General features: G+C 47.3%; 1 protein-coding gene across 2 annotated transcripts in view; it reads left to right on the forward strand.

Moving 5' to 3' along the window:
* The window catches only part of CIMIP5 (ciliary microtubule inner protein 5), a 102721-nt gene that overhangs the window by 67265 nt on the left and 16381 nt on the right, over positions 1 to 19075 (forward strand). The window contains exon 2 of one of the 2 annotated variants that reach the window (XM_069235937.1): positions 2105 to 2263. In XM_069235937.1, the coding sequence (XP_069092038.1) occupies positions 2105 to 2263 (159 nt within the window). Of the gene's footprint in view, positions 1 to 1668; positions 2264 to 19075 lie in introns of those variants that run through there. The other variant, XM_069235936.1, reaches the window with a different exon arrangement.

Raw genomic sequence — 19075 nt, forward strand, 5'->3', positions numbered from 1 at the left:
TTGCAGTGTCCATTTTTAGAACAGATTATTGCCAATATTTCAATAACTGTATAACTTATTGATTTCAAACAAAGTACTGTTGCTACATGTGTGAAATACGAATCTATTGAAGTACTTACCTGCTACTTGAATCTTGTGGTTCTATAAATAAACTAAGAAAAATATATATTTGCTATATAAAAACCATTGGTCTGCAGTTAAGTCATTGAGTGTGTGCTTCTTCTATTGTCTGTGTGTGTACAACAAATGCTTTGTACTACCCTCTGATAAACCTAACTGCTCGACCACACTACCACAAAAGAGAGCATTAGTATTATGTACTCTAGCCTACGGGGAACCCCTGGACTCGGTGCACACTATATCTAATTTTGATATAGTATACACAGCCAGCTTCCTACAAGGGGTAAGTCATTCTGAAGCTGCATGCCGAATGTGGAGTATGTAGTAGGATGTCTGTGCCTGGTGTTTCACAGCATGGGTTCATGTCTTGGACCATTCAGACGTACCCAAATCAGTGGCCACCCCCTCACAAGTTTAATACTTACTGACCCCTTTTGGATGGCTGGTTTTGCATTCTTCTAAGGGAAATGTGTTCTATAGCAAGAAACTATATACTATGCTGGTTTTAAATCCAGGTATTGCCTGCTTAGGGGTCATGTTGACGGGAGTTCTGAGGACAATATGTTTATTTGGTAGTTATATTCAGGCTAGCAGTTGAGATTGAGTGCCTCGTGTTACACCCCCCGGCCCCCAGGTGAAATCCTGTCCCTTGTCTTCAATTCTCATAAGTCCCTTCCCCTAGTGCGCCCCTCATATCTTGGCTATGTGTTTTGTACTTTGGGGTCCTGTGGTCGTTCCAAACCGGGAGTTCAGAATAGCCTAACAAAGGGTTAATGGCTTGACCAAGGTATTAATCCAATACACGGGTTGGCCAGGGTTTTAGGCCACAGTAGTTAAAGGGGAGAGGTTGTTAGGTTGCTGCTTAGCCCTATGTATGGAGCTGCCCTCGCTGGTATGAAGAGTTCTTGTGGAGTTGGGTATATTTTAAGATGTGCATACGACAGAATGCACACAGAAATCCTGGCCCCGGGTGCATAGACAGCAATGTATCATTATTTGTTATTTCTCAATCAACGTGGATTTTCCAAACGTACAATGGTAGTATATATTTGCCTTTAAGAGCTAAAGATGTACATTTGCCGCCCCCACTCTACAGTTCTTCCCTGCTTTTAAGCTGTGAATAGCGCAAACCCAGCAGTAACGCTAGCTCAGTATTTTTTTCTCTCGAGCTTGCAACAAACATTTAATGTCTCTAGTTAGTCTGATACAGAATTTCAGTGTTCAATTGGGCCGGTATGGTTATTTTTCATTGAGTCTGGAATAAGTTAGTACAAAACGAACGTGTGCCTTAAACTCTCTAACTCTTCCTCTAGGTTAGAGACTGCAACTCTGACACAGTCCCCAGGGTAGGTTTGCACCTTAGTTCTTGGAAGGGTAATTGCCCCCGTCTGAGATCCGTAAATAGTAACACTCGGCCTCTCTTCCGGTTTCCATCATCTCAATATTCATGAAGCAGCCCTACACCGGCGACAGCGAGCCGGGTTTCCAATGGAGACAGTAAACATACTCCGAGGGGAGCCCGGGGGCCCTGCCTTCTTTGTGGTACTGCAGCCAGCTGCGCAACGTGGAAACAAATCTAAACATGAAATCATCGCTGGCAGGCGGGTCCTGCAGTGTCCTCGGAGGGCACAGCAACGCCTGGCAGCGGGGGGGCGACGGGAAGTTTACAGTCAACAAGGGGGGTGCAAGGGTCCACTATATACTGCCAGCAAGAATGGTCCTAAGTTTGCATTGATATCACTTGTGCAAGGTGTACATTCAAACCCCTGTTTTGCTAATTTAAACAAATAGATCCCCCGGAAGTTTGGATCGTCCAAGTGGTACTTGCGAGCCGCCGGGGTGGGCTGCAGTGCACGCGTAACTTCTCACATCGAAGCATGATGAGCAGAGCGGACGGCATGCGGAGGGCCACCTCGGCCGGCTACCGCCTGCCGGACCAGACTCTTAAACCCAAACTGGACTCAGCCTCCTATGCTTCTTTCAGCTCGCTGACCCGAGGCCGAGAGGCGGCGTCCCAGAGCCAGCAGAAGGGGGCCCGGGCCCCGCAGCAGAAGGATGAGGCTGCGCGCCGGGAGGACCAGGTGCGGCAGGATCACACCTGGAGGGAGTTCGTGAACGCCGAGCGGAGGGCCGGCCGGCGCTGGTGAGTACCACTTCCGCTTACCTTACCGCCGCTAACTCTTTGTATTAACAGATTCTTGCTGTATGATGCATCTGTGCACTTACCTGGGCAAACGCAGAATTGCCTAATGGCGTGACCCACATTGGCAGTGAATGTAGGAAAACCTCTAAGCTTGATTCCGGGCAAAAGTCTTAAAGAAATTAGTAGGGGTACTAATTAGCATTTATAATGACGTCACGTGCAGAGACGTCGGGAAGTGATGTCACACCACTATGATGGCTTTCATGCAAAAAAGAACAGGCACATTCTGTTGTCAAAGCTGAGGTACAGCCTCTGCTACATATATACAAATGTGAAAGCATGTATGCAATGCGCATTTTCAAATCTATACTAAACGTACATGTACTTGAACTTTCTGATGCAAAGCAACGAATATTTAAATTATAAACATTAAAAGTATAAACCATGCATTTGGACTTACCCTTCTAAGCTGGTTGGGCTGATTGCCATAAAGTAGATGTTAGTATTATCTGTTATTTAGAGAATTTAGGAATGGCATGAGTGTGGTATTAGCACTGTACGAAACACAACGTATGTGCTGCTTCCAATCTGGCTTCCATCAACATCCCTTTGAAGAATCATGCATTTGCTTTGCATTTTTGGCACTTTTTTCTCCTCAAAAATACATACCTTTGTTTGGACGTAGTTTTGACTTCCAGTAACTGTATACAGTATACTTTACTGCTAAACTGCTGCTGAAACCCTTTATAAGTTTAAAACATTAAATTAACTGTTAACAGGAATCATTTAAATCTTCCCTTAAAATCCGCACTTGCAGTGGGACTTTCCCCATGCAGCAACCGATCCATGCCAAATTTTTGGTATAGTAAAAGGCGAGATAATTTTTTTTTTTTTAAGTTCACTGGGTGTATACATTTACAACATGCAGGCTTATTGAAAACCAGTCATGGCTCAGACTCTTATGGACCCTGGACGCTTATGGTTTATTCAATGTCAAAAATGTGATAAAGGAAATGAGATGCAAACAGGAATCCGTCCAGGGTCACACAAAGGGGAAACTAAAACATAAATGTAGGTCTCCTGACTGCAGAGTCAACAGTTTAGCAGCTCGGCCACCACCCATCCCCATACCTGTGAGGGCACTGTTTCTCAGGGGTGTCCTGAACATTGTGAAATAATGAAGTTGAAGCCAGTTAGTTGTGATGCATTTGAAGTGTGACATCGTGCTCAGGTTTGTATTCTGAAGCGGGCTCCTAGCTGCACGTGTGCTTTACAAAAACACAGAAACATTGCATCCCCACAAAATTGTGAAAAAAACACTTTAAGTACGTTTTACCTTTTTATAAGTGGAATGCATGATTTCTATTTATCAGTGTTTAAAATTATAAATGGATGAAAATGACAAAGTGTGGGTCGTGGGAATTACGTTTTTGAATGGTTGTCAAAGTAAATAATATTTGTTTGGTGGCCTTTTTTTAATTTAGTGTTTTTTAGAGTTACCACCTGCTTTTAATTCTACATTTTTACCCTGTTAAGCCTTGGAATGGTTCACTGTGCACAGTTAGGAGAAATGGAAATAATATCCTGCTGGGTCCTTCCGTATGACAAAAGACGCTGCAAGTGGGAGGGAGAGTTGAAAACACAGTAAGATCATGTTTCGTGGCATGCCATCCGCTGCTTAAAAAAGCGCTGACGTAGTGGCGGAACAAAAGGTGACACCACAAGGGCCTCTTGACCTGCCTCGGGCTAACGGGGACGGAGTTCCCTCTGTAACAACAGTGGGTGGACTTCGTACTCCTACATCCACCCCGATTTATGCCCTTGCCTCACTGTTAGAATGTAAAAAAAATGTTGTATAGTGCTTCATAACACGTTTCAAATCACTATAAACAAGTGTTACCACTACCCATTCTAATGGTACACAAATTACAGACCTCGGAGGAATCAAGGACTGCGTCAGCATGCCAGGAGTTGAGCTCGAGACTAGAGCTAGCACCACCAGCAGGCGGTCACTCTTGTCCGTGGTGGCAGTGGCTCGGGAGAGCCCGGCAGTACATTACAGGAGTCGATAATTTGGTGGTGCCACCTGTTCATCTGCTTTTTAATCTTAAACATGGGCTCCATGTTCAGGGTTAAAAAACACAGTGTTTGATACCAAACACGATGAGATTCGGCTGGGCCATTGCAGAGCTGGACATCTGAGCAGTGGTCAGATGTAAGCCCATTTTATCCAATGGACGGCCAGGTTACTTGGGCAAATATCACGTTTTAAATGCCAGCACGGGGACATTTGTGCTCCTGCACACATGTCCTCACTCATGGGACAGTGCACCCTGCCCCCTGGGTGAGAGGGGGCCTGCCTTAGGTGTGGCTGACCGGTCCATGGGAAGTAACGGGGACGCCTGCACCTGGTGTGGGCAGAGTCTCACTCGAGCAGCAGGCTGCTCGTGCAGGCTGACATGGCAGCTCTACAGTCTCTCTTTTACTTGGGGTACTCAGAATGGCACAATCACTCCTGCAGCCCTGGTGACCCCCTTTACTACCCTTACCCTGGGTACAATTTACTAGGGACTTACAGGAGCAGTAAGGTTCATGTCAGTTGGCCTATGCAATACAACATACAATCTAAGGGAAAGAGCATTGGAACTGGGGCCTGGTTAGCAGGCCTCAGTACACTGACAGGTAAAAAATTACAGAATCTGACAGCAAAACGCAGGGGTGACCACCCAAAAAGGGGCTCTTTACGACAGTTGCTAGTTACAATTATTACAAAAGGCACAAAGTGGCTGGTCGAAACATATATACAGATACTTGAGCAGCATGCTTAAATAATTGATTTCCATATGCACGTTCAAATGGATTCTAAAATGAACTGAGGAGGAAATGCATTAGGACTTCAAAAGGTTACTTTTTTGTAATCTAGTTGCATTTACTTTGTTTTTGCACTAATCACACGGGATTAGATTCTTTAAAAATAAGTGTCTTAGACTTAGACCTATGATTATGTAGATTTATGCATTTTACGGATTGAGTCTCACCCTCAGGAGTGCAATCGTAAATCATTGCACACCATACTTTTTCAAATGTACTTCTTTCTATGGTCATATTGCTAGTTCTAAGTCTATGGGAGATGTGTATCTGCTCAATCCCACCACTGCCATTTCTAGGTCTTGCCTACTAGACAGCACAACAGCACATGCAAGGCATATTGTCAGCCTACAGTGGGCTTAAGGCCTGCCCGCTGCTCACCACTGGTTGGTGTTGGAAATGGCTCTTTTTACAGGGTTATCCTCAAACCTTTTGCCTCTGGCCTCCTATTTTTGACTGAGTGCTGCATTTAGGCTTTGCTGGCTTTAGGACTCTGGGTACTTTACCACTGCTGACCAGTGCTAAGGTACAAGTGCTCTCTGTCTAAGTTGTATTGGTGATTGGTTTATCCACGATTGGCCTAGTTGAATTACTAGTAAGTCCCTGGTATAGTGCACCATGTGTGCAAAAGGCCTGTAAATCAAATGCTACTAGTGGGCCTGCAGCACTGATTGTGCCACCCACAGGAGTAGCTCTGCAAACATCTCAGACTTGCAGCTGCAGTGTCAGTGTGTGGAGTTTAAAACTGCTATTTCGACTTTGCATGTGCACCCACTTGACATGCCCAAACTGTCCCTTTTATTACATGTAAGTCACCTCTAAGGTAGGTCCAAAGTAGCCCCATGGGCAGGGTGCAGTGTATTTAAAAGGTAGGGCATCCACTGGTGTGTTTTACATGTCATGATAGTGAAATACTGCTAAATTTGTTTTTCACTACTGCAAGGACTATCTCCCTCATAGGGTAACATAGGGACTGCCTTGAAATATCTTTTAAGTGTAATTTCCCATTGGGAGCAGGTCCCATCTTTCGAAAGTCTTTGAAGCCAAAAATTCCAAGGTTTTAGAAAAATTTAGGAGGAGTACACCTTTAGAAAAGTCAGTGGTCCAGGGCCTTGGCGACAGCACGTGGAATCAAGACTTGCTCCAGCAGGGACCAGTAGCAACATCCAGGGCAGGTCAAGTTTGAAATGGTCAGCTGGTAAGTTGCAGAATAGTGTAGATAGTACCAAGTTCAAAGAATGCAGTCAAGTAATCCAACTATTTATTATGCACAGCTTCAAAATATCATATGTGTTGTCCTGGTGTGTTCTCTGTCCAGTGAACACTTAGGGGGTCATTATGACCCTGACGGAAGGCAGAGAACCGGCAGTAAGACCGCCAACAGGCTGGCGGTCTTACTTTGTGGAATTATGACCATGGCCGTTACCGCCATGGTCATCCGCCGGTTCTCCATTCCGCCCGCCAGGGCGGAGACGACTGCTGGGCTGGAGACCTGGGTCTCCAGCCCGGCGGGCGTCACTATACCGCCAGCGGTATTTGGACCCGGCTTACCGCTGTGGATTTCCAGCGGTTTGAACCGCCATGAAATCCATGGCGGTAAGCACTATCAGTGCCAGGGAATTCCTTCCCTGGCACTGATAGGGGTCTCCCCCACCCCCACCCGACTCCCTCCCCTACACCCCCACCACCCCTACCACCACCCAAAGGTGGCAGGGCCCCCCTCCCCACCCCAACCCCCAACATCACATCACCCATACCCACACGACACGCACGCAGGCACCACCTACACACTTACACGCTCACATGCCGACATACATGCCTACATCCACACACACAGTCAGACACGCACACCCACATTCAAACATACACGCACACATCCATACAGACATACCCACAGACATACACGCACTCATTCCCATACACACAACACTCCGCAAGCATACACGCACTCACACACCCCCTCCACATACACAGACGCACACCCCCATGCACCCACACAACACACAACACCCCCCCAGGACGTGATTCGCTGGGCGGTGTTCTGTTGGCGTGGTGGTGGAGGTGGAGCAACCTCCACTTCCACGCCTCCCGCCAGTATGGCTGTTGGCGGCTTTCCGTCCATAAAAGGACAGAGAGCTGCCAACGGTCTTAATAGGCCGAGCGGCAAACCGCTACCACTGGCGGTCTTCCGCACGGCGGTCCCTCGGCGGTCTTCAAAAAAGACCGCTGAGGTCAAAATGACCACCCTAAATGTACTGAAAAAGTTGCTGATTCCAAAGCAATGCAGATCAGTCTCAAGTCGCACTGTTCGACAAGCTGCCCACAGGCTGAATCAAAATAAACTGTCCAGTGCAGTATTGTTCCCAAACTTCTTTAGTGGTAGATCAGCAATCATCTATTTGAATATTCACGTGATCTGCAAGCACTTGTACTGTTGCAGAACCAACAATTTTTATTGATAATTCTTAAAAAATTATATATTTTCACAACTTTCCATTAAGGAACACATCACAATTTCCTATTCCTAATGCATTTCGGGCCTTATAGATCCTTCATCAGGGGCATGCTGTAATAAAAAGAAACACATATATATATGAGTATATGAGTATCGGCAACACCAGAATCTTTCAATGGAAAACGAATAAAATGAAGTTGATAATACCTGTCCCACTTATTTAGCCAATTTTCATAAGGGTAATCAAAAGCTCAGTCATGCTTAAATTACAAACATGCAGCTATCATGATGGATATCTTGTGTACAGCTATCTAAATGTGCTGTATCTTTTTTAATACCTCAACAATTGGTATACTTGCCAGCTGTGGCAAGATCATGCCCTCTTGCATCGAACAGCCAGTCTAATGGTCATCAGACAGAGCCTCCCACAGCATGAATCATCACATCCGAGATGTCACAGGATAGATGTCACATAGGTTGCAATCCAGGCCAACACCATAGTATAGTCAGAATGACAGAGAGCACTATTAGGATGGAAGGCATGGTGGCACACAATGTACTAATACAGGTAACAGAAGTCATGGCCATGGTAACCCCCCTACAAAGCAGGGGCACCCAGAATAGAGCTACATATTACCACGTACAGACTCTTCACATACACATAACATAGCTACATGCTCTCATATCACATGGTACACACATATGACATCAGAAAGGACCCAGTATGTTAACCAAACACAAACAAAGGGCGATACCGGGAGTAATGTTCTCACTGATCTGTCACTTTACAGTCATCTGCACCTTGTACAGCAGCGTCAGATTACAAACACAGCTAGGCCCCATGGTCATCACACACTGTTCCATCCACTGTGTAGCCAGAGGCCATGATCTATTCTTCAAACAAGTGTCACATACTTCATCTGACATGAAAAATGCCACTTCACTTCCACCCAACCCCACTGGTAATATGTAAGGACGAAGCTGTAATATTTCCACATGTGTAGGAGGCTGGACTGGCTTGTAGTGGGTACCAAGAGGTACTTACACCTTTCACCAGGCCCAGGTATCCCTTATTAGTGTAGAGGGGAGTCTAGCAGCTTATGCTGATAGAAAAGGTAGCTTAGCAGAGCAGCTTAGGCTGAACTAGGAGACGAGTGAAGCTCATACAGTACCACTAGTGTCATATGCACAATATCATAAGAAAACACAATACACAGATATACTAAAAATAAAGGTACTTTATTTTTATGACAATATGCCAAAGTATCTCAGTGAGTACCCTCAGTATGAGGATAGCAAATATACACAAGATATATGTACACAATACCAAAATATGCAGTAATAGCAATAGAAAACAGTGCAAACAATGTATAGTCACAATAGAATGCAATGGGAGCACATAGGGATAGGGGCAACACAAACCATATACTCTAGAAGTGGAATGCGAACCACGAATGGACCCCAAACCTATGTGAGCTCGTAGAGGGTAGCTGGTACTGTAAGAAAACAGTGAGGGTTAGAAAAATAGCCCACCCTAAGACCCAGAAAAGTGGGTGCAAAGTGCACCTAAGTTCCCCAGAGAGCACAGAAGTCGTGATAGGGGAATTCTGCAAGGAAGACCAACACCAGCAATGCAACAACTATGGATTTCCTGACGAGAGTACCTGTGGAACAAGGGGACCAAGTCCAAAAGTCACGATCAAGTCGGGAGTGGGCAGATGCCCAGGAAATGCCAGCTGTGGGTGCAAAGAAGCTGCCACCGGATGGTAGAAGCTGTGGATTCTGCAAGAACGACAAGGGCTTGAAACGTCCCCTTTGGAGGATGGATGTCCCACGTCGTGAAGAGTCGTGCAGAGGTGTTTCCATGCAGAAAGACCGCAAACAAGCCTTGCTAGCTGCAAGGGTCGCGGTTAGGGTTTTTGGATGCTGCTGTGGCCCAGGAGGGACCAGGATGTCGCCAATTGTGTGAGGGGACAGAGGGGGCGCCCAGCAAGACAAGGAGCCCTCTCAGAAGCAAGCAGCACCCGCAGAAGTGCCGGAACAGGCACTACGAAGTGGAGTGAACCGGAGCTCACCCGAACTCACAAAAGAGGGTCCCACGACGCCAGAGGACAACTCAGGAGGTCGTGCACTGCAGGTTGGAGTGCCGGGGACCCAGGCTTGGCTGTGCACAAAGGAAATCCTGGAAGAGTGTACAGGAGCCGGAGTAGCTGCAAAACACGCGGTTCCCAGCAATGCAGTCTAGCGTGGGGAGGCAAGGACTTACCTCCACCAAACTTGGACTGAAGAGTCACTGGACTGTGGGAGTCACTTGGACAGAGTTGCTGAGTTCAAGGGACCTCGCTCGTTGTGCTGAGAGGAGACTCAGAGGACCGGTGAAGCAGTTCTTTGGTGCCTGCGGTTGCAGGGGGAAGATTCCGTCGACCCACGGGAGATTTCTTCAGAGCTTCTAGTGCAGAGAGGAGGCAGACTACCCCCACAGCATGCACCACCAGGAAAACAGTCGAGAAGGTGGCAGGATCAGCGTTACAAGGTCGCAGTAGTCGTCTTTGCTACTTTGTTGCAGTTTTGCAGGCTTCCAGCGCGGTCAGCAGTCGATTCCTTGGCAGAAGGTGAAGAGAGAGATGCAGAGGAACTCTGATGAGCTCTTGCATTCGTTATCTAAAGAATTCCCCAAAGCAAAGACCCTAAATAGCCAGAAAAGGAGGTTTGGCTACATAGGAGAGAGGATAGGCTAGCAACACCTGAAGGAGCCTATCAGAAGGAGTCTCTGACGTCACCTGCTGGCCCTGGCCACTCAGAGCAGTCCAGTGTGCCAGCAGCACCTCTGTTTCCAAGATGGCAGAGGTCTGGAACACACTGGAGGAGCTCTGGGCATCTCCTAGGGGAGGTGCAGGTCAGGGGAGTGGTCACTCCCCTTTCCTTTGTCCAGTTTCGCGCCAGAGCAGGGCTGGGGGATCCCTGAACCGGTGTAGACTGGCTTATTCAGAGATGGGCACCATCTGTGCCCATCAAAGCATTTCCAGAGGCTGGGGGAGGCTACTCCTCCCCAGCCCTGACACCTTATTCCAAAGCGGGAGAGGGTGTAACACCCTCTCTCTGAGGAAGTCCTTTGTTCTGCCTTCCTGGGCCAAGCCTGGCTGAACCCCAGGAGGGCAGAAACCTGTCTGAGGGGTTGGCAGCAGCAGCAGCTGCAGTGAAACCCCGGGAAAGGCAGTTTGGCAGTACCCGGGTCTGTGCTAGAGACCCGGGGGATCATGGGATTGTCCCACCACTGCCAGGATGGCATTGGGGGGGCAATTCCATGATCATAGACATGTTACATGGCCATATTCGGAGTTACCATTGTGAAGCTATACATAGGTATTGACCTATGTATAGTGCACGCGTGTAATGGTGTCCCCGCACTCACAAAGTCCGGGGAATTGGCCCTGAACAATGTGGGGGCACCTTGGCTAGTGCCAGGGTGCCCACACACTAAGTAACTTAGCACCCAACCTTTACCAGGTAAAGGTTAGACATATAGGTGACTTATAAGTTACTTAAGTGCAGTGTAAAATGGCTGTGAAATAACATGGACGTTATTTCACTCAGGCTGCAGTGGCAGGACTGTGTAAGAATTGTCAGAGCTCCCTATGGGTGGCACAAGAAATGCTGCAGCCCATAGGGATCTCCTGGAACCCCAATACCCTGGGTACCTCAATACTATATACTAGGGAATTATAAGGGTGTTCCAGTATGCCAATGTAAATTGGTGAAATTGGTCACTAGCCTGTTAGTGACAATTTGGAAAGAAATGAGAGAGCATAACCACTGAGGTTCTGGATAGCAGAGCCTCAGTGAGACAGTTAGTCATAACACAGGTAACACATACCGGACACACTTATGAGCACTGGGGCCCTGGCTGGCAGGGTCCCAGTGACACATACACTAAAACAACATATATACAGTGAAATATGGGGGTAACATGCCAGGCAAGATGGTACTTTCCTACAACATGTATAAATGGCGTACAAACTAGTTAACTTCCCGCTGTAACTATTTCCAATACACCTACTACCTGTCATTAACAACTCTCATATCTGTCATTTACTAACATTGACTATTGACAAAGAATACCTCAAGCCATAGGTTGCATAGCCAAACAGGAAAATGCTATTTAAGTGAGTGGAAGGAAAAGAGGATAGGAGAATCCAAGAAACACAGCTCAAGACTGGGTAGTCTAGTTCAAGAAGTGAAAATTAGGATCAGATGTACCAATACATGTATGAGCTGACCCCCTGTTACTGTACACCTTACAATCTATCAGTCAGCTTCTCCAACTCACATATATGCTTTGGAGCTCATTACACCACCACTGATGAATTTAGTCAAGAGGTGGTATGGCACCTATCCACATCAACATGTGCACATGCAACACTTGTAAAGGTCTACTTCACATACCTGCATGTCAGTGGAAGTATAGATTGATGAGCTCTGTCCTAGAGTCAGCTGCTCCTTCGTCCTCTTGCTCTTCATCACTTTCTGTATCTGCATCACCAGCCACTGATCCTGCTGCCTCCCCATCATCTGCTATCAATGGTATCTGATACCTCAGGGCCAGATTGTGGAGCATGGAGGAGGCAACGATTATCTGACATATCTTGTGAGGCTAGTAGAGGAGGTCAGCCCCAGATAGGTCCAGGCACCTGAAACATGTGTGCCGTCAATGGTTCCTACCACATGAGGGATGTGTCCCATCCAGTTAAAATGTCTTGCTTCACAAATGCCAAATCCGCTCTTTGGGGGGACCTGATGTGGCTGTCTAGGTGCTTCATTAAGGTACACAGCACATCCTTCAACACCATACTGAACATGGGCTGAGACATCACTGATGTTAAGGCAACCGTATTCTGAAAGGACCCTGGTGCAAGGAAGTGTAGCACTGACAAGACTTGAACAATGGGAGGTATGCAATTGGGATTGCAAATGGCTGCCATCAGATCTGGCTCCAACTGTGTGCGTAGTTCCATGATGCTGGTTTGATTCAGACGATATGTCTGGATGACATGCAAGTCCTCCATGGTTGCCAGGTCCTCTAGTGGACGGCGCACTGGTGGATGTCTCACTCTCCTTATGGCAGAATAACTAGGTTGAGAGGAGAATATATACTATGAGTTATTCAGTATGTACACATCACCAACACATATATTACCTGACAACTAACATCTGTAGACATATATAATAATACAGAACGCAAATATGTACTATATTAACCCTCATTGCAGCAAATTGCCTTACATGTAAATTGGAATGTACATATGAAACGTGTGGGTGACTTTGCTGTCATGGACTCATTACACATATGTATCAGTATCTAACCATAGCTAGCCGTGGCTTAGGTACCACAGAGTCGCTTTACATATTTCTTAACAAATAGGCAGCCTGAACAAGTCATTGTGTAAAGATAGTCACAATATGTTGCACAATCATGAAGGCCCAACATACGTTTACACTGCAAATAGGGAGAGTAAGTGAGTGACACAGATTATTTTGCACGTCCATTGATTACATGTGGCCAAAATGGCAGGCACCTGACCTACTGTATTGGACAGTTGGAAGTGACCTAAGTCTGCCAGGGGAAGTCTTCATGGCGGTAGGCGGCCACAACCGCAGTGCTACTTGTCATTGGTTAACATTGCTGCCTTTGGTGGACTGGGGCTACGGGGCATGACTGCCAGTGGTGACGGTTCTGTACGTGGTGTCCGCAACCATTATTTTCTGCAATATTGCTCACTTGACTCCTGACACTGTTGCTAGGAAGACCTCCGTGACATGAGCTGCTGTGTACTGCCTCTGGAAGCCATCATGCCACGTCCTGCATGTGATGGGGCCCCTGCTTTCCCCCCTGAAGAGCTCGGAAGCTAGTGGAGGATGTCCTACCCCTGTATGGACAGCTATATGGGGCACCAGAGGAACAGGTGAGTACAGCGGCCCAGCAATGTGTGATATGTGTTGTGTGTGACGTTTATTCGGGCATGTGAACTGGTGAGTGTGTAGATACATGCAAATGCCATGTTGTGAATGCGTGTTGGCAGAGAGTATGTGTATGTGTGCCTACTTGCAGTGACAGTTGTATAGTGACTAAACCTATTGGCATGGTGCATCTATACATGACTTTCTCCTTTTGTCTGTGTCATCCATGCAGGTAAACGCCTCATCAGAAGAAGGAGCTATGGCGTGCCATCGCAAAGCAAGTGTGGACCCTGGGGGTCCATAGCCGGCGGAGCTCCCATTGTCACAAGCAGTGGGAGGACCTAATCGCTGGGCCCAGAAGATCACTGAAGCCCAGTTGGGGATGTCCTCCCGACGAGGGAGGGGTGCCCGTCTGACCTTGACTCCCCTAATGGCCTGCATCTTGGCGGTGGCCTACCCTGAGGTGGATGGGCGTTTGAGGGCAGCACAACAGCCATAAGGGGGTAAGTACTGACTGTATCCTTGTACTCAGCTGTAGTTGTATGGTGTTTACAGTCACAGTGGAGCAGCTGTGACAGTGGTGTAGGTGCTACATGTATGTAGATTAGCGGGAATACGTAGTACCGACATTGCCTGTCTATTAGATGTAGATCTGGCATCCATGGTTTGCTATATTTATGTTTATTTTACCTGGGTCAAGACATATCATTGAATGCTTGTGCAGATGCTTAGATGACAATGCTACATATGTGAGTCCACCCAGCCATTTAATATTTTTAAACTGAAGTTTCATCCTACCCATAGAGTATGTCCATGTCCATCCTGCAGCAAATGTGCTCTAGTTGCTCTTAGGTGTCTGTGCACTCCCATCTGTCTTGATCACCTGTATTGGCAACTGGGTGCCTGACATTATTTGTACAGGGGCTATGTAAAATTTCTCATGGTACTGGTATTGATTCCATGCGAGGCAGGCCTCTCCACCACTGCACAGATATGGCCAGGATAAGACAGTACATATGGGTCTATAAATGAGGTGTCATACTATGGGGTTTGTGAAGATAGTAAAGGAAGGCTATTCAACTGTGGGTGTCTGATTTTGTCTATTTTTCCTTTACATGCATGTCCATGACATTGACATCTGGGAAACTCACATTTATCCCAAAGGCTTTGTTCCCTAGGTGATATGTCGCTAGACAGAGCTACCCTATCACTATATGCAATGTTCATGCACTGTGTGCCAATGTCCTACCAATTACAGTGACACATATGTTATTATCTGCCTACATCATGTCACAACGGTTACTTGGGGTCACAGGTAAAAGAGTGGGTCAATCATTACTACCCTCTGCCTAGATGATGTGGACAGTTTGGACAGGATTTGTCACGAAATGACTTCTAATTTCATTGTATGATGTTTTAGCTGTACTACACTTTCTAAGACAGGTGTTACTGTGGGATATGTTGTCAGTCGTGTAATTCCATGTGTACATCATGTGTTCATATCTCTTCAGTGGGATATGTGTGTTGTCTGCACTTGGGTACAGCTACTCACATGTCAGGAAAGGTGTGAGGGGTGCTGCTTTAATCGTGTGGTCATGGTGTGGAACTGTAACAGCATGTCAGGTGGTATGTTTGGTGGCCTATGAATTTTTCGTGGCTGGCTAATATTTTGGTGTCCTTACATTGCAATCAGTGATTGTCAGTGGATGTCTCTTGTGTTCTATGTAACCCACTGTAGCTGCACATGCATGTATGAAGTGATGTGGTGTATCTGTGCCCAATGTCTGCAGAGGTTCCTCTGGAATTTGGTGCATGTAGTCACATAACTGTTCTCCATACATGTATTATACACATCATATGTCACCTGTGTGGTAGTGCCTCATGTTGTGGCTATATCAGTTTCTATTTCCATTATGGCATATATGTACAGGGGTTTCAGTCAGGCATGTGATTTGAATGGCAAGTGCTGTGTGGTCTGTGAATTGAGTTTATTTACCATCATGGGACATTACTTAATGGACATGAACTGGCCAATTTGTAGATTCAATAAATGCATGTTATGTTGTGATTAGTAAACTTTTACCTACAGGTTATAGGAGTATGGAGAGTTTTGATCCTGATTTGGACTGATTTTCTGCTTCAGGCAGGGCATGATGCGCATGCTGACATAACTTTTCAGGTGTTTCATAAAATGCTGTAGTCATGCTACCACATTTGGATTATGATGTGTTTGAGAGGGTAGCCATGAAGGGATGGATAGGAGTAACATGTTGGGACATGATGGAGGTTATGTGGGTTACTAGATGACATAGCCTAGCCAGGAGATGTACGACTACAGTTTTCCTTGTTCTAATGTGTATGTGAAGAATGTGATGACCCTCTCTCTCCCTCTCTATCTATCCCACCTCTATCTCTGTTTGTGTGCATCGCCATCAGCAGGCAAAGGAGATGGGGCACAGGCGAGTGGAGATGCTGCTGGCCACGGGACTCAGAGTGCTGATAGCACCATCAGCGAGGGACCAAGTGGCCTGGAGGGCGAAGGGTGTGCCACAGGGGAGACCGGCTCTTCCGCTTCATCATCCTTTGAATCCTCATCCAGTGGACACTCACTGGTGGTGGCAAACCCTTCTGGGACCACCCCAACACCATCTTTTTCCGCCACCCTCCTACTACCGCCGTCCTCCCTGTAGCTCCCCACCCAGTAGTCCGTGCCCGCTCCCCCAGGTGGGTGGGAGTCTCCTTCGATGAAGGCACCTCTGCCCCTGCCAGCCCTGCTGCCCTCAGTGAGGAGACTATTGACCTCCTGAGGTCGATCTCTCTGGGTCAGTCGACCATCGTGAATGCCATCCAGGGACTGGCAACTCAAGTCCAGCAGAGTAATGCATTCCTGGAGGGCATTCATGGTGAACTTGGATGGCCTACAGAGATTCTTTCAGGATCTGGCTTCCACACTGTTGCAGCCAGTCAATCTTTGTCTTCGTCCCACCTCCACCTTCCTCTTCCCAATCGCAAGCCCCTCTTCCCTGTCCCAGCCAAAGCACACAGACAGACAAGCATGCATTCACCTCAACATCCAAGGGTACCGCAGAAAAACACAAGCACCACAAGACCCACCACCAGCATGCAAACAGACAACACCCACCAGCAGACGTACCAACACTCGCTACCTGCACTAACTCTCCCACCATCCCTAATTTCACAGACACTACTCTGGAAATACCTGCAGACACCACACCAACATTCACCAATACAGTCACAGCTCCTATCCTACCCACAGTCACCACAACAGCAGACCCTCAGACCCCGCCAAAAAGTTGACCCCTCCCAAGATTTCCCAGCCCTCCCCTAAGCCTCGACCTAAGCCTCCCCCTTCCAAGCCCAAGGATCAACCTCCCAAACCCAACCCTCCCTCCACCCCCTCGACTAACCCCTGAGGTGCCTGCCTGCCCCCTTGATGCCCCTACCTGTGGAGGTTGTATGGCAGTCAGGAGTCAAGTAGGGGCACTGAAATTTGCCATCTGTGCATGATGCACATATTTGATTGGACTGGCTGGTGGCCCACTCATCTTGTCATAGTTATGTATATATTTATTTATTGCCTAGTTATGTATATATATATTTATTTATTGACATACATCTGGGCAAACCAGTTGTTGGTTCCAAAGTATCATCTTTGTCCTGCCTTTCATTCCTTATGGCTGTCTTGGGCTCGGCTGCTTTAGTTTGTGTGTGAGTACGTTTTGTGTGTGTGTGTTGATAGTGCTACCAGTTGTGTCTGGCAGGCATGTGTGGGTGTGTGCATTGCATTTGTCCCGCTGTAATGGCTGTATATTGTGTGATGGGCATGTATGAGTTAGGGACTGGATTAATGTTGATATTGTGTGTAGTGATTGTGTTGACGTGTTATTTCGAGTGTTGTGTGCCCTTGTATGGTTGTAATGTGTGTGTGTGTTGATTGTTATGTCAGATCTGTTGTAATGTGTGTTGGCAGGGTATGAGGTATGCCTTGTTGTATGGATATTTGATTGTGTGTGTTGGTTCTCTGATGTTGTTAGGTTGTGCTGTATGTATGATTTGCCAAGTGGAGGTGTGTACTGTCGATGTATGACTGTGAATTTGAGGTGTTGCTGTATTGTTGTGTTATTTGGTTGTGTTGTGTGTTGTAGTGTTATACTGTACTGGTGCTGGGTATCTGGGTGTTGGTGTGTGTTTTGAAAGTGTGTGTGTTGATCATATGTTGTGTACTATGTATGTGCGTGTGTGTATTTGACTGTGTGTGGGATGTGCGTGTCATTGTGAGGGTATGTGTGTGCGTCACTATCACCACCCATTCAGGATGTGTAGGTTGTGTGCGCATGTATACATTGACATTGTGCAACAGTGTCAGTTAAGTGTGTGTACTTATGGTTGCTGTCGTCATCGCTGGTTCCCGAGTCATTAGGCCAGCAGGAGCAGCGAGAAGACGTGTAGCTCAGGTTCCAGGGCGGCTCAAGATGGGTATGTATTCTTGAAGGTGAGTGTCCTCTTTTATAGAGTTGGTTTCCGCCAGGGTTTCCGTGGTGGTGCAACTGCGGCAGAAACCTTGGCAGTGTGCAGCCTCGTAATCTGTCCGGCAGGAACATTTTCTCTGCTGGCCTGAGGGTGACTGCCGTCATCCGTGGCGGTCTGTCCGCACTGGCGGTTGACTGGCTATATTCTGTTGGGAAGACCCCCATGGTCATAATTTGGCAGTCTCCTCCGCCAGTATGTTGGTGGTACAACCGCTATTGCCAACATGACGGTCATGAGACTGCCGAACTCGTAATGACCCCCTTAGTGTCCAAATCACATTTGTTGTCCGGAAATGGACTATAAGAAAGGGAGCTCAAGGCCCCCATATTTATCATCCATCAAGCAGCTGGCCGGGCTGTGAAGGAGGAGAAGCTCTGCAAGGCGTCTGCCTGTGACCAGGACTGGGGCCAAGTTCAGCTAGTCTCCCAGCTGGATGAGGGGACATCAGCCAGAGAATCCAGTACCATTTGCCCCTGGAGCCTAGAGTACCAGGCCCGCTTGCCAAGATCGTGGTGCCCCGTGAGGAAGAGAAGAGTGTTGGAGGGAGCAAGGTCCTGGTGATTGGATCTCTGAAGTGTGAGGAGATGGCTGCTGCATCAATTGGGTCGTTACCTATGTGCAGATTTAAAGTCGGCGACCCTGTATGCCAGGTGGGGCCGCCATGAAGATTTATGCTGTGCTGATCGGGCCATAGCCCATGTGCTTAATGCAGTTGGTGAACCTGTTTGCTACCATGAAGATTGCTGTTGTGCCAATTGGGCCATGTAGAGAGTGAGGACAGTTACCCCATATTGCAGAGTGGGGCCACCGGAGCAAGAGAGTGAGCACAATCGGACAGAGACCGTGGAACGGGGTAAGAGATCATCGTGGTGTTCCATGCAAGCCAAAGCACTTACTGAGGACCAGTACCAGAAGTGTCTGTTTATCTTGCATCCCCCTTGTGGGGAGGACCCAATGAAACGTACCAGCCTCTGAGGAGTGTC

Source organism: Pleurodeles waltl, chromosome 5 (genome assembly GCF_031143425.1).
Source record: "Pleurodeles waltl isolate 20211129_DDA chromosome 5, aPleWal1.hap1.20221129, whole genome shotgun sequence".
Classification (NCBI taxonomy): domain Eukaryota; kingdom Metazoa; phylum Chordata; class Amphibia; order Caudata; family Salamandridae; genus Pleurodeles; species Pleurodeles waltl.